Source organism: Tyto alba, unplaced genomic scaffold (assembly GCF_018691265.1).
Source record: "Tyto alba isolate M040663 unplaced genomic scaffold, T.alba_DEE_v4.0 Super-Scaffold_2, whole genome shotgun sequence".
NCBI classification, from domain to species: domain Eukaryota; kingdom Metazoa; phylum Chordata; class Aves; order Strigiformes; family Tytonidae; genus Tyto; species Tyto alba.
Genome location: NW_024881282.1, coordinates 51,684,795 through 51,700,875, shown reverse-complemented (window position 1 = coordinate 51,700,875; position 16,081 = coordinate 51,684,795). Strand labels below are relative to the sequence as shown.

The 16,081-nt window shown below is 40.1% G+C and overlaps 1 protein-coding gene across 5 annotated transcripts in view; it reads right to left on the bottom strand.

Moving 5' to 3' along the window:
- The window catches only part of MDM1 (Mdm1 nuclear protein), a 30,053-nt gene extending 14,429 nt beyond the window's left edge, over nucleotides 1-15,624 (bottom strand). For 2 of the 5 annotated variants that reach the window (XM_042793112.1, XM_042793113.1), the window contains exons 1-7: nucleotides 11,036-11,136; nucleotides 10,416-10,521; nucleotides 7,771-8,132; nucleotides 7,198-7,332; nucleotides 4,971-5,126; nucleotides 2,772-2,905; nucleotides 515-614 (exon numbers count right to left, since the gene is read on the bottom strand). In XM_042793112.1, coding sequence (XP_042649046.1) covers nucleotides 515-614; nucleotides 2,772-2,905; nucleotides 4,971-5,126; nucleotides 7,198-7,332; nucleotides 7,771-8,132; nucleotides 10,416-10,521; nucleotides 11,036-11,053 — 1,011 coding nt within the window. In that variant the 5' untranslated portion in view covers nucleotides 11,054-11,136. Of the gene's footprint in view, nucleotides 1-514; nucleotides 615-2,771; nucleotides 2,906-4,970; nucleotides 5,127-7,197; nucleotides 7,333-7,770; nucleotides 8,133-10,415; nucleotides 10,522-11,035; nucleotides 11,137-11,491; nucleotides 11,960-15,545 lie in introns of those variants that run through there. The other 3 variants (XM_032999909.2, XM_032999907.2, XM_032999908.2) reach the window with 3 other exon arrangements.
- Between the last annotated feature and the right edge of the window lie 457 nt (nucleotides 15,625-16,081).

Sequence of the window (16,081 nt, the reverse complement as noted above, 5' to 3'; positions counted from 1 at the left end):
ATTTTTGGAGTTCTGACCAAGGAGTTTCTGTGGAGTATATTACTGATAAGTTACTGAAAAAACTACATGAAAATACTTAGCTCGGCTGAAACTCGCAAGAGACACTCTTAATTTTGTGTTTGTATGACTGAATTCAGCTGACTGCTTTGAACGGATTCAGCATGGCAAGCTATTGATCTTGAGTATCAAGCTGACCTAGGCTGATACATATGTTGGCTTTTTCTTTTTATTCCTTTGGAACCTCCTATCTTCCCATTCTACATTTTGAAAACTTATGCTTGTTACAACTGGGCTGAATATCAACACTCCAATTATCTGCTCCAAGAGATTGTTCTAGATGATTCTGACTTGTAAGGGAAACAAAGCTCCTCCCTCACTTTGAATGTTAATATACTCTCTAAGTCACACTGTCTTTTTTTTCTAAAACTGTATCTTATAAACGCCACAAGCCAAAGTTTGTTGTATAAAAAAATCAAAATACAAAGCATAGTCAGGCTTTTTTAAGAATACTCACCTGGTTGGGAACTTTACTCCTGATACGAGACCAGACTCCATCTTTGTAGAAATACTGGGCTGGAGACAAAAATTTTGACCTATATTCAGTGTTCATCTTCCTAAGAAATCAAGAAGGAGGAGAGGTAAAAAAGACAGCAAGAGTAAAGCTTGATATCCAGAATGCTCTCTAAGAGCACTTTTAAAGTTGTATCAACAATTGTAAATATACTTGCACTTAAATGCCAGGCTGAGATGTGAAAAACAAATGCTTTGAAACACAGCTCATCCATACCAAGACAACTAGGAAAGCTGTGAAAAACCTCATTCACAGCTGGTCGCTCTTCAAGTAGTTACTGCTGTTGGTTTTTCCTCACATCTGTTTTGCCAGCAGCTTTTGTTCTGACAGCCAAATCAGCAGAACATAATACGCACATACGCCTCAATTACTTCAATGCAAAGTGGAGCATCTTCGTTTAAGTCACAGATGAAGGTGCATTTAAGTGAAAATGCCTGATTTGGCACCAACGTGTCTGAGACATTTCCTTCTACCAACTCCATTCTAAAGGCACTCTGCATATGGGTGGGGTGAATTGTTGCAGCTAGAAACATCCGACTAACAGAACAACGGTCAATATAATTCATCTAACTGTGTCCCACTAGCTTTGATCTTCAAAAGACCTCAGTACTTGAAAAGATGGATTTATCTTCCCTTCTGCCACACACATACATATGCAGAAAAATTAACATCTAACCTAAGGCAGGCAATAATCAGTAAGTACTTCAAGTCCTTAAGCACTGAACCATGGATTTATTAGCTTAAATCTAAAGAGGTTTTTGTTTTTAGTCTTGCTTCAGAACATTACTAACTTCATTTTCATATATTCAGCATCAGTGAAAAAGCCCTCTTTTTCAGTCCTTCTTCAGAAACAGATCATAAAAGCTGTAAGTCAGAGAATAAAATGCACTTTGTAAAAAGAAAAATACCAAGGCAAAAAAATCCCTTTATATTCAAAATTTCTTTCCATATGTCCCTTTCTTTGAAACTGACAGAATTCCTCCAGTTTTGGTTGCAAAACTAATGGATTGGCTCAAAAAACACATCACTGCTGTAAAAGCAGGCCATGCATTGCAGGTTGCACACAAAGTGACAGGCCTGTGCATACTGAGAACTTGCACATTTTGACAGTTATTTGCCCAGTGACTGTTTTGGAAACCTTTGCCTTGTGCTACCACACTGAAGGAATAAGAAGCAGAAATTTGTTCTTAAATGAAAAAAGTCAGAGAAAATGATCATGCATTTTACACACTACTCACTGCAAAACTGACTACAACGTACTATATCAAAGAGCTATGAAAACCAAAGAGTTAAAGGTTTTAACTACACTATATCCACTCATTTTTTAATAAAGCAATTTTATTTCATGGCATTTTGGGTGATCGTTTTGCAATTATCTCCCAATATCCAACAGCATTCAGACCTAGGTAAGTCACCTCTCCCATCTTCAATCTAATGCCTTAATACTGCCAGAAAGTCATGTGAATGAAAGCAATCACTGGGACGTACATTAAGCACAAAGCGGAGATGGATTAATTTATGCATTCTAAAACCTACATCCATTCTCGACTTCTATTCCTCTTGACGTATCTCAGATGTGTAAAAAATGGAAAACATGAGTTCAGTTCCTGCAATGTAGGCATATGGCAGAAGAAAAAGATACCTCGAAAGCCCTCAGTAGCATACAATTTCATTTTATATCCACGCTTGTCAGATTACCCTAAATGGGACAAATCTATTTCCCTTTACCTCGTCTGTTTGTTTTTGCTACTTTGGGACAGAAGGTGGTACAGACTAGAAAAAGCAGACACCAAGTACAATCATCACAGTTTTAAGGCATGGAACAAGCACAACAGAGAAGTTTGAGAAGTGACTAGAACATCCAAAGCACTCACTGAAAGTTTAGTAGCAGCACTGCACCAATTTAACTGCCTTCATGTTAAATTTATTAATAATACTATTATTGCACCAGAAGGTTCAACTGAACAAGCGTGGTTACAAAGCTTCCACTTCCGCTGCCCAGAGAAGGGGATGGAAGTTAACACTTAGATGTCAACTAAGGCTTAGATGTACCCACAGGCAGCTCAGTCCAGCGCTGCAAGGGGGCATTTGCCCCTGCAACTGTAGAATGGCATGGTTAAAGGTCCATCGTCCACTAATTCTAAATACTAGGCTGCTGTACACCTATTCACTAGGCTAGGTTTTCCTATTTTATACATACCCACGACTTGTATGTAAAGAGAGGGGCTTTGGACTGATATGTTGCTTATTTTTTTGTTTAGGATGTTTCTGTTCTGATTTCCCTTGTTTTGCTGCATCTTCTCCTGGCTTTTGAAACGGTTCTTCCCTCTTACTCTAAGGCAAAGATAATTTTAAAAATACCATATTAGCTAACAATCTGAAAACCCTCATATTCCTTTTGACATCAAGCTTTTGCAGAAAGTTAATTTTATTTTAGTGGTAACTACTTTGCATATTTAATACAAACAAGAATATTACATTCCTTTGTTAATAGAAAAATAAACTAGCAAAGTGCCAAAGCTAAGATTCTGAGTGCAACATTCAGTTAGTCAGATGATCCATTTTTTACGCTTTACAAAATGAATTTAATGTGCAACACAGAAATAAAATAATACAATACCTGTGCATTCTAACCTGAGTTATGTAAGACTTAGCATGTATATTTCTGGAATTTGTAATAAATAAAAAAAAATTAAAACTCTTAGCTTTATAGTCAAGCAAGATAAACCAATTTATAATAAGCCAAAAGGCAAATTTTTTATTTGCTACCATTCTGGTTTATAAACGGTCATGTTGACTTGTTCAGTTTTCACATCAAAGTTTTTTTTTTATTGCTTATTTTATCCTCTCAGCAATCTCATGCATGATTTCTGATTCTGCTAGAGATTTTCACAGATATTGTTCAGATTCAAGTAAAGAAAATAAAGGAAAGCAAAAAAATAATGCCCACCAAAATCTCCCAAAACCTTTCAAAGATACTCATCAGAGAAGAGATACCAGTATAACCAAAAAGTGGTTTAGACATTTTCATGAACATTCCTTTCTCTTCCTCCACTTTACTAGCTCTACGGAAAACATAACCTGGATTTCCAATATTAAAAACAAAGAAAAGCTTCCTGAAAGCCTCATGCCTTTCAAGCTTTCTTCACATCTGCTAGAAGAGGCAAAAGAGGACATAAAACTCCCCACTCCCGAATGAGATTTAAAGCACTGGGCAGGTCTGAGTTTTCAATTATAAAGCCTCCAAGCCAGCAATCATCTTTAAGAACCTCAAAGCACCAACAGCTTAAACTGAGCCACAAGCACTCCACGTTAAGTATGCATTTTGCTCAGTAACCGTACTAGTGAACATGTCTGACAATGGCTCTTTCTGTTTTTATTAAGGAACAGAGATGGGTACTGAAGATACTCATATGTAGTCCTTCTACCTGAAGGATGGTTAGCTAGCCTGCAGGGATTTAGACAACACTACACTTGACAGCTTGCTATAAAACCAGACATTCATATGTCCACCTTGCAAAACAGGCTAGCTGTCATGCAGTCTAAATTGTTCTCACCTATTTTTACAAGGTATCAATCTGAAACAATTCCTTTTCATTATATGTATCTGGTACAATGGCCATAGACATGTTTCCTAAAAGTCCAGTTGGTTAGCCAGGCCAATAGCAACACAAGGAAATGCAAGGCCTCAGACAGCTGAATTACTTTCATAAAAGACATTTTAATGTTTTGAACTGAGTAACAGAGCCTAGGTAGGCTACACAATGTCCCGTTACAGCCCTGTGCTAAATATAATTACTTACCTTTCAACTTAGCAAGGCAAAGGCAAATAAATTGTAACCCTCCATGTTTCTTCAAATTACAACTGTTGAGTGAAAATCAGTTCCAACTGTGGCATATTCCGTACATCAACATATTTTTTTAATTCACACTATATCTGATTTATGAGATGAAAAAAGTTACAGACCTCTCATCCAGCCCTCCTGCATACCAAGAGACTACACTGGTACCAATGAGAGTATAAATCAAATTAGATTTCAGAAACTATCCTAATGACTAAAAACACAGTTTCAATTTAAAAAAAAAAAAACACAAAAAGGAAGAACCCACTTGAAAATTAATAAGTCAAGGTGACAGGATAAACACACTTAAAATGACACTGTGAACTGAGCAAATCCACCACAGAAACTACAGAACCCACTACAGAAACCCCTAAGAGCAAATAGTGTTATTTTCGGTCTTCTATAGCAAAGCCACTACTGAGTCCAGTGTCATTAGCAACAGCTCTAAACTTAAGAGTAACTTAAGAATTTCAAAATAAACCAACCCCCACATTATAGAAAAGAATAATCAAAATTACAGAAGTATACTGATGTCTTTCTTTTAGGGAAATATTTACTTGTTCACAAACCGGAAATTCTTTCTCTTCTGAACCACCTGTCTCGTGCAGGCCCTTAACAGGATGAGACCCTTTGAAATTTCTCTCATGTGCAGTTTCAGAAGTAATTGCTGGAGATTTAAACGGAGGTATGGATTTACCTGTGCTGCAAATAACCTTGGGGGGAAAGAAAACAAAAAAGAGCGTGATTTGCTTACTTTAAGACTAAATTTTCAAAATCAGTTAACCAATTCATGCAAAAACACTCACTCGAGTAGAGAGACAGCCATGTGTACAAATACAGCATGTGCGGACTAATTAACTTCTAGGACAAACTGAAGAGACATTTAATCTGATAAAAATACATTTAAAATTGACTGAGTTAAGACAGTTAAACCTGTGGCCAAATGCTATTCTTACTGAAGTTCACTAACAGAGGTTTTGGTTATTTGGGAAGACAGTTCACCTTCAGAGGTGTATGTAGGATCATTTTTTCTAAAACATATGCCCTAAAACCTCTCTGAGTCCTCAGTACATGTCCAGTCCATAAGTAACAGACAACTGTTCTGTGTTTTAGAATTGGATGCTTAGGGCTTGTGTAATTTGAGCTATCCACTATTTTCCAAACAATACTGTATTATAAACCAAGGTACAAAATTTGCTCACTACATGGTCAGGTATCATCTGCTCGTGGGGCGCTGAATTAAAAGAACATGCCATATGCCACAAGCATGCATTTTCCCCAGCTTTGCTATGAGGCTTTAGGTCTGGCTTATAACCTAACTTGGATAACTTTGATATTTTCACAGAATCTCTTCATGGGAAATGTACTGTCATTACTCAGTATTCAGGTATATAGTCCATCATATCAATAGGAATCAAAAGAATATCAGTTTGTTAATATGTATAATTTTTACCATGAAATTAAAATCTTGAGTTTAGAACGTGCAAACAATTATACATAATTAGTTTTTCTCCAAGTTCTATTTATCTAAGGATTTACAATGCCTACAGACTTAAGGATTCTTATTCTGTATAAACTGGGGAAAAGTTTGCTATTTCGGATTTCAGAGTCTTTCTTCTGAAATAGCACAATGCTCACAAGCATCAATAATGAATTATCAAACTGATTTCTAATAGAATCAAATGGAATTCTGTATGAAATTTTCCATAAGGTGACTTTCTGGGACCTGCCTCTTCCTCAGATGATCCTTTGGCTTCTATACTATTGTCATGCGTTTCAGTGAGTTCTCCTTGGATAAGAGACTGCTGGGAAACAGACATCTCACAGTAAGTTTACTTTCCTGGCATTTCAACAGAAAAAGACAGGATAGTGATTGAACCTAGTTATCAACATTTATTGCCTCTGAAAGCTGTTACTGAACAAATCTGCTACCTGTGGGTAAAAACGGAGCACGTATCTGTAGTAATCTCATTAATGTATATGCTTCTAGTGAAGAAACAGAAGTCAAAATAAAAGCAGAATTGCCTATTTTATACTGTAAAATGCCAAAAGATGGATGGAGTCTCCTACTTGCTGATCTCAGTAACAGTGAATTGAAAATACAAAGCAGTCTCACAATCAGAGTTACTCTTTGTGGTCTGATTAGAAATAGCAGCATTTCCAATCTTCGTAAGATGTATTAAAATGCCACAAGAGTATCTTAAAATCAGAAGTCTCCACTTGTAAATAGAAGTGGTTCTCACAAAATAAAAAACACTAGAGATGCGCTTTAGGTCTTAGAAGTGTATGTGCACAGAGATGGAGACAAAGAAACTGTGGTAACCCATAAAACACCATGAGAATAAATAGTGAAACCTGAATGATTTCAGTGGCAAGACACGTTGTTACAACACAGAACACCTGAACATTCCTCTGTTGATTAGCTATATACTGGATAATATAAAAATAATAAAAATGAAGGGTAACATTGAGTAGGATCTTAGAGCTCCTACAGTAAACTAACGTAAACAGAAGAAAATGGTCCTGTTAAAAAGGACAGAATACAACCAGGGATTAGGAGAATGAGTAATTAGACCTGACTACAATAAAGAATCATAGGGAAACAAATCTAATTGTACTGCACTTTTGTATATTGAGAGATAAAATAAAAAAAAAATCATGTAAGAACATTCAAGTTTGTTGGTCCCCTGCCAAAAGAGGAAGAAAAGAAATCTTGGAAGGTAAGCAACTTTGCTGATGCATAAAAGAAAGTATTCATTTACTTTTTGGATTCTTTAAAGTTACCTGTTCAGCTGCAAGTATTGGTGACCTTTCACGAGGACTCTTCCAAACAAATTGGCTTTGATATTCAGAACTTCTGGGGAATGTATTTAAACGTGAAATATTTATGCCTGCTTTCCTCTGAAGGACTCTCTGAAGCTGACAACATAAAAAAGAAATAAATAACACTGATTGTTCCTTTTCCTACAACGTTTTGCAAGTCAAATATCTTTCAATGCACACTTTCAAACCAGTGGTTTGGGGTTTGGCTGTATGAATTAAATGAATGCAAAGTACATTTTCTCATTATAGCAAACAACCCCAAAAAGTATATATATTATTGGCTAAATCCTTGTTAAACTGAAATCGATAGTGATGGCACGTGAAGGGCAAATTTTGATTGACCTAAGTGGAACCAAAATCTGGTCTCAAAAGTACTGTTTTCCCAGTGCAGAAGCTACAACACAATATCAACATACAGAACTAAGGAGAGGGGTAAGACAATGGAGGCTGGTGTATGTGCATTAATTTACTGTAAGTATCAGATTAGAAATTTTTATAATGGTCAATTAAAAAAAAAAAAAAAGCTTCCCTTACCCCATTACTCATTTTTTGCAATTCCTTTTTCGGAGATGAAAATGCTTCATTTTGATTTGGTGGAGCTGCAGAAGGCAATCTCTTCATGTTGTTTTCTGCAAGGGCAAGAACTGTTTCACCTGGAGAATCTGCTGAATGTGACTGAACTTGTGGGGGAAGTCTGGGTCCTTCTGGTGTTTCAATTTCTTCCTGATTCACATCATTGTTGTTGTGGTCTGTGTGCAACTCTGCAGTCCTAGGAGCTTCACTTTCAAGTGGGTCATTCAAATCACAGTCTGCTGTCCATTCAAAGGACTTTGAAATTTGCGGATCATGGTGAGGTACTCTTCTCTTGGAAATGAAGTTTGGTTCTCTGGTGATTCCTGTAAGACATATTAGGCTTAACAAAAACATGCTACTGAAGACGTAAGATCATTCTATTCCAAGGAATAAAGTGAAAGTTTATCATTCAAATTATTATTAGAAATAACTATTTTAGTTATCTTTGAACAATGTCAGCCTAGGAATTAGGGGCACGACTGTGAAATTCTGTCTTCTTTCTTATCTGTGACTGCCTTTCCTTTCCACTAAAGAGAGATGGGAACATGGTGCTCCAGGACTATGTTGGATAAAACCTTATAAAGCAAATATGGCCACAGGACAATCTTTTGCAGATTGATTCTGGGAGTTAAACAACAACAAAATTAACACAGCCAGTGAAAAGAACGTGGTTAACATGGATACAACATAACCAACTTGCCATGATAAAGTATGCCACAAACACTTCTCATTACACATGCACAATACACCTTGCTGAACAGGTTCTCACCGACTGAGACAGGACAGTGACAGATCCTTATCCATCTAATACAACTGTGATTTAAAACCACCTCGGATAGCTGGTGATTTTTTACAGCAAGAACACAAAAACGTTTCCAAAATTGTAAGAAGACTCTGTAACAAAACCAGGCATCGAGTTAAAGAATGGCAGATTAAAATAAAATTATCCCACCATTTTAAGAAGAGGATTGAATGACTGAACTCATTTAAAGAGGAAAATCATAATCCAACTGCAAAGTGTTCAACTGCGACAGAAAAATAAGTGAAGGTCCCTAACTGGCTGAAAGAAACACTTTCTAGGATAAACTCCTATCTCATGAAAAAGCAACACAGAAAGAGAGAACAAGCTATGGTGAAAGGTAGGTATACACAGTGTCTGGATGTCCGACTACACATACAGGTGGTAGGAAATAATTCCAATGGAAAAACACTGGAAAAGTAGCAGGAACAACTTCAGAGCACCTGCAGCTGTTAACTTTTTGTAGTGATGTTCCAAGTCATCCTTAAAACTGCCAACTATGTGTTTTACCAGGAAGAAACGTAAGTGAATTATGAGTTACAATCTGCAAGTCCCGTGAGGTGTCAAGAGAGACATTTGAAGACATAGATAGTTAAACGGCCAGAAAAGAGGTGGAAGTGAAAATTAACACAAATACATAGGAAAACTACACCAATCATGGACAAAAACATAGCTACAACATCAGTAGGAGGAGAACCTGCTGTATTACTAACTCATTACTTTATTGCAAGTCTCGTAAAGTTAATGTGTTTGGATGTTCAGATGTTTCAGAATTTGTGGAAGTTATACTCTTCAATACAGGTACCCATACACAGAGCAATGTGCTAGGGAAAGCAAGCTTAAAGAAATATATATTTTGCAGTAATGGAAGAAAGCAGTAATATATATATAAAGCATAATCTTTAGCAAGATTAAATGATTAATTAAAATGTCTAGCATATCAACAAAAAACAAACGCTACTGCCCGTGGTCTGTTCTTAATTACCAGGCTGTAATTTAGAACACTTATCATATTGTAGGAATGGACATATTGGACTCTAATGACACAGACTACATACTGCGGTTGCACTGAATTGCACAATTTTGTTAATCTGTCTTGTGCCACTACAATAATTCCTGTTTTTTACTGCTCCTTTTCAAAGCACTGCAGTTGTCATCACTCTTTAGCTTACTCCTATCCCTCAACTCCCCATGGGCCTTTCAACCCAGATGCTATTTCCTTTGCCTTCTACTTCCCAATTCCATATTTTCTTGCTATGATAATGTCTACAACCCCTAACTCCTAGATAATAGCATCACAATCTTTTTCATTTAATGTTCATCTTTTTTTTTTCCAGTTTGCTGTCCCTGTTAGTCTTCATAACAATTTTACTTTGTATCAAACTCTACCTCAAGTTAGTCTCCCCTTATGAATTGTACTTACTGTTTCCATGCACCACGGGTTACCCAATGCCTCCTTCTACACTCCCTGTATGGGCTAACACTGCATCTGTGCTTCATATTCGGGACCCAGTTTATGCTGCATGTCAGAAACCACGTATTTTTCAGGTTTTATAGAAACAGCACTAACATCAAAAGAAAGTTTCAGTGTAGAGAGAAAGAATATGGCATTCAAAAACATATTCTAAGCGATGAGCAAAAATGTATTTCTAACTGTATGAAGTGCACAAACTGCAAACACTACCAGTTCACTGTGGCCATGCATGCAATCACAGCAAACCTCTTTAGGCCTACTGCATCCTTACCGGAGCTGGCCTGGACAGCGCCGGGGTTTGCAATCAAAGGGGCAGCTTTCGGGGGCACTTACCAAACTGATCCGACCGAAGTCCTGCCCACAACGATTTCTGCTGTTGGGATGGGCTACAAAACTCTGGGGTTTTCCATTTGAAGTTTCTCTTATATTCACTCAGCCCCTGCAGCAAAGAGAGAGGTGCCTGTTGAGCTTCACCGCTTGTGTTGGCAACGCATCTCCATGGGCAAAAACACCAACAAGGCCTCTGCAGGATTCAGCTAAGCTGGCAGGTCGCTCTGCGTCTTCCCAACCCAACCCCACCGAAGAGCAAAAACTACTTAACTGCTCTCAGGATTGCCGGAAACAGCAGCGAGTAATTTCATGCACCAAAACGTATGCAAAAACTTCTCAGTATCTTTAATAACATTTCAGGAACAAATGCAGCCTGAACCCTTTGTCACCCACACGACTGAATTCTTTCTGCCTTTATTAGCCAGCGCACCTCAGGACAAGGGTCTCCCCTTTCCCGCTTCGCCCGCGACACCCTAAAAACGGCTGCACCCCCTCCTCCGGCCGGCTTCGGGGCCCTCGGGGCCCGCCGCCCCCCAGGCCCGGGGGCCCCGCCCGGCCCTCGGCGGCGCGCACCCCCGCACCCCGCACCCCCACCCCGCCCGGGCAGCCCCACGCCGCCTCACCGTGAAGCGCACGGGCATGGCGGAGCGCGGGCTGAGCCGGGCCGCGGCCCTCAACGCCACCGTCCCCCCGGCAGGGCCCGCCGCCGGCCCGCCTCGCCGAGCGCCGCCGGGCGCCTGCGCGGTGGCCCGGGCTCCGCCACCGCCGCTTTTCCCCCCCCTCCCCGCTCACGGCCTTGCCCTCCGGAGGGGGGGGGGGGGCGGGCGCGGCATGTTGGCCGGGTGCGGCCGCCGCGTTCTCCGCCCGAAAAGCTGTTTCCCCTCGCCGTGGCACGGTAACGGCGCCATATCGCCAGTACCGCGTATCGGGGGCTCGGGAGGGGGGGCCGGCCCTCGGTGCCCTCAGTGCCCACGCAGCGCAAGGGCAAGGCCCGGTTACAGAAAATCACGCGCCCACGCTCACGCCATTACGCTGGTGCAAAAATCGCGTTTAGAGAAAGGAGAAGTAAATTCCCTTACGCTTCTGGAGCCTTGACAATGGCGTGCCAGCTGCCGGGCCTCCATTGCCACCTCACCCGACCTCGCAGCACGGTCAGGAGGTCCCAATCCACCACCATTTTCGGATCTTCCATCGGGCCTCACTTTTTTGACGACCTTCCTACTGCTAATCTCCATCCCGACTCTCTTTGACTGTATTAAACCAAAAAGAATTCAGAGGGTGGTAAAAAAAAAAAGCGGTTAAGATAGATACACTAAACAAAATGGCTTCAGCGATCTGTTTTCAGTCTCTCTGCCCATGGCTGCTGACCATCCCTGTCTTCCTTCTTAACATGGCCTGCTGCTGGTCGCTGATGCCTCTGGTGCAGCGTAAGCTTCTTGGGCCAGGGCTTTGCCACCTCTGTGTCTGCGGAGCATCCTGCCAGACACGGGAGGAATGATTCAATGCCAGTCCCACTGACTTAAGCGGAGTTTGGGTCCAGTCCAACCCTGTACAAAAGGTGAGCAACAATTTTTTACTGTCAATGTGAGGCAAGAGAGAGCACTAATCTGTAATGAAAGGCTTGCAAGCAAAGTAAAATTATTTCAGCAATGGAAACCGGGGGGGGGGGGGGGGGGGGGGGGGCGCGGAAGAGGAAGAAATGTGCTGCATTGATAGCTGTTGCAAGTTTCACACATTTTATTAATGAATTTCAAGATCAAGGCAGTTTTGTTATAATTTGCTTGCAGATCACACTTGAAACTGCTAGGTCCACCAAAAAAAATTGTTATTACAGTGGTTTATTTCATAATGTTCAATCAGGTCTAGCGCAGTACGTTTTCTAAAGTAATGCGCAAACTTGTAACAGAATGTGAAAAGCCAGCTGGCAAACTCCTTGTTCAAAATACAGATTCCAGGTTTACCAGGAATCTTTTCTCTTTGATATGTATGGAAACCAAGCCAAACATAATTTCAGTATGTTTTTAGGGTGTTTTTCAATTAACCAAACTATAATAATGCATTTATAGATGGCTTGGGGCTGTCTGGATTCAGAGATGGGTTAGATTCTTTAATGCAGAAACATAACATGACACCACACCAACTTGAAATGGAGGGTATTATATTTCTTAACAACATCTTTCCTATTTTTGAAGATAAAGCAAAATAAATTATCCTGCAACAATGAATTCACATTCTTCTATATGCAGTGATTGATTTAAATTGCATTTTAAATCTGCTTATAGCGAAGAGATAGGAATAGCTGATGTGGATAAAGCACTTCAGTAAATATGTCAACCACTGAGCTACTAGGATCTTTACCTCATGCTCTTTATCACTGCTGATGTATACTGGCTACTTCAATGTATACACATTACCGAACACAGTTATTCAAGGTAATATGATGTAAGAATGCGAAAATGCTGAGGCTGGCAACAATATTTTCATATGAGTGCTGAATAAATAATGAAATCATAAAAATTGATCCATCTGTGGAAAAAAGTTACAGTGCGTTCACAAATTCTTGAAAAGAAGGAAAAGATTGTTTCCAGTTTTCTAGAAGATAAACTATCTGGGACTGATGTAAATGTGCATCCCTCGGTAACTGGTCTGTATTATTTATTGGATCCCGTTGTTTAAAAAAACAAGCATTTAAAGCTTGTGTTGCTGCATAACACATTTAAATAGTTTTGAGTTCAAGTCACTTCACATTTCTGTAACACTTGAGAGGGTGAGCATCTTCCTCCTTTATTTCGTATAAAGCAAATGTAAGTATTTTATTTTGCCTTGCTGATGCTTACTCCAGATTTAGATCTTCTTGTTGCTGTTCTTAAAATGAATCAACATATGTGGTTTCTCTTGCTGAACCACATATGAAAATTCTTTTAATTTTTTACGTGTATAATTTCAAATGGATAATTTGTGACCCGTATATTTTTCTTTTCACATTGTTTGCCTGTTAGCTTCACTACATCTTCTTGCATATCCTGACCCTTATCTTTGACCTTCTCTGTCTCTTGACCCCAGCCCTCTTGAGTCCTGACTTCAAGTGCTTGATTAAGTTAGATTTTCCCTGAGCACCTTTCACTTGAACATCAGCCTGTGCAAAGCTAACTATTACATCTAACTAGATGGGGACCTTTTTATGACCCGTTTCTCACGATGCTTGTAAACTTGTATACCACAGACAACCCTGCCTTAAAGAGTTGGTAACCTAAAGTCTCTTTTCTTTTGCTTTAACATTTATGGTCTCTCCTGCCAAAACTCAAAGCGCAATGTGTCAGCAATCCTCCCTCCAGCCAAAGAAGGCTAGACACAGCTTGCTGTGGAGCCTGTCAACTCCACTCCGTGTGTCAGCCTGAGGGAATCAAATGAGAGCAGTGAAACGTGTTTTCTACCTCCAGAGTCTGTAGCCTCTGGCACCTACTGGTACAGGAGCAAAGGAGGAGCAGTAGCACAGCTGGCCTGGCTCAAGTCCCACGGTTTTACTCTTTATAGCAAATGTTTCTTGTGCAAACTTGTCCCAGCTTATTTTACAACTCATTTTGAAACTGCAGTATTAAAACTTTTGTAATTTTAATACTCATTTCAATCCCTTTTTCAAGTGACAGAACTGACCCAGCAGTCGTTAAAGGGCAGCATTTTGTTGCTTACAAGGTCTGGATTTGAAGATGTTCTGGCTTCGTGTTTCAATAGTGGTTCCTGAGCTTGGCAAAATCTGTACCTGTTATAAACTAGTCTGTCTCTCTGATACACCTTCATTCTGAATTGCAGAGATGCCTGTGTCATTCATTTCTCTAACTGTAGAAAGGGTCACAAAATGAATATGAAATGTGGATAGACGGGTCCAACTTTCAGTCCACCATCCGCTTTTTTGTGAGTTTTGTGCTGTCTCTTAGGGCAAAACGTTGTCAAAAGTGACTGCTGCCTTTGAGAACTTAATCTTTTCCTCGCCCAAAGCCAGACACATATAGCAGAACTTCCTATAGCCAAGGGCTGTTGGCCTTCGTGGCAGCCCAGGATGATCTTGAAACTCCAAAATGTCTCAGATCAGACCACTTTTGAAATCAGCATCCTTAGCCTTCCTGTCATTCCTCCCTCTCTAAAGTGAGAATAATAAGAGATTCTGGTATCTGCTAATCATGAGCTTATTTTCATTATAAAAGCACAAGCTATTTTTTAAAAAGTGTAGAATTCAGGTTCAGAAACAGAACAAAGTATCTCAAATGTGTGTAGCTGATGCAAGGACAACAGCAGCCAACTTAATTTCTTACATTAGAATAAAAAAGGCAAGTAGGAGAGGATGTGTCATTTTGATGTAGTTTTGATCTGATGTTCACCTGGAGAGCACAGTGAAACCACAGCTGCTCATCCTTTAGCAGAGAAGCGTACACCCAACTTGTAGCTATAAACAATAGTGATCTCTGTTTCTGTAGGAAGCACAGGGTGTTACTTTGTGATATTTATGCAGCTCTGCAGGCTCAGTCATTACCAGTCTACCTGACTGCTCATAAGGTAGAAGTAATCTCTGCTCTGTTTTTAAAGGTGCGTAAGATTTACACACTGCAGTAGCAAAATTGTGCAGTGCTGGCATAAATAATCTGTTATGACAACCCCTCGGGGAGTGACTCCTGTTGGCAGGATATGTGTAATCCCAGGATGGTCTGATGCATTGGGAACTGCACCGTAACAATGGAAACATGAGCTTGGCCTGGGGTGTCTCACGGCTCGGGTTGGCGGGATCAGCTGTGTTGGCAAGGTAATGCAGTTCAACTTTAAAAAGGAAGGCGAAGAGGCTAACAGTCACTGTAGAGGGCCATCTGCTAGTCAGCCAAAACTCTCTATGATGGAGTTAGAGAAGATTTTGTAAGAGACATGCTGAACTTTCTGTTAAATTAAACTTTTGTCATTTTTCTTTTCACTTCTTACTTTGCTTTGTATACCATCTGTAACAATAATCTGCTCTCACACTATTGGTGCCATATACATACATCAGTAAGAAATCACATGTCGTGATGCTGACTCAGCCATTTAGAAAGGAAGGCTCATTAAGGGAGTGGGAATTAGCCACACTGTCTGAAGGAGATTGTCCTTTACCTTTTGGAGTCCAAATGTGAGCAGCTCTCCTTCTTCCCTGGCGCTCCTGACAGTATCCTTCAGGAGGTGGACAGACAGAAGTCCATTTCAACAGCCCTGTAGGACAAAGCAAAAATGTTCAAGTTTAGGTTTTCTATGTCTACATCAACACAGTTCATCTGTGTCGTGGTTTGAGCCTTGTCTGCAGCCAATCACCCCGCAGCCACTCACCCACCCTCCCCCCATCTGGGAATGGGGGAGGGAATTGGAGGGGTAAAGGGAGACTTGCAGGTTGAGATAGAAACAGTTTAATAATGATAATAAAATGAAAACAGTGACAGTAATAGAAAATATAAACGGGCAATGCACAATGCAATTGCTCACCACCAGCTGACCAGAACACAGCCTGTTCCGGGCTAGTGATCCCGAAATGCCAAGATCTCGCAATCACAATCCCAGAAGTGAGAGAGAGAGAGAGCCCCTTCCCGATCACCCCTCCTCTATACAGTGAGCATGACATTACATGATATGGAATATTTCATTGGCCAGTTTGGGTC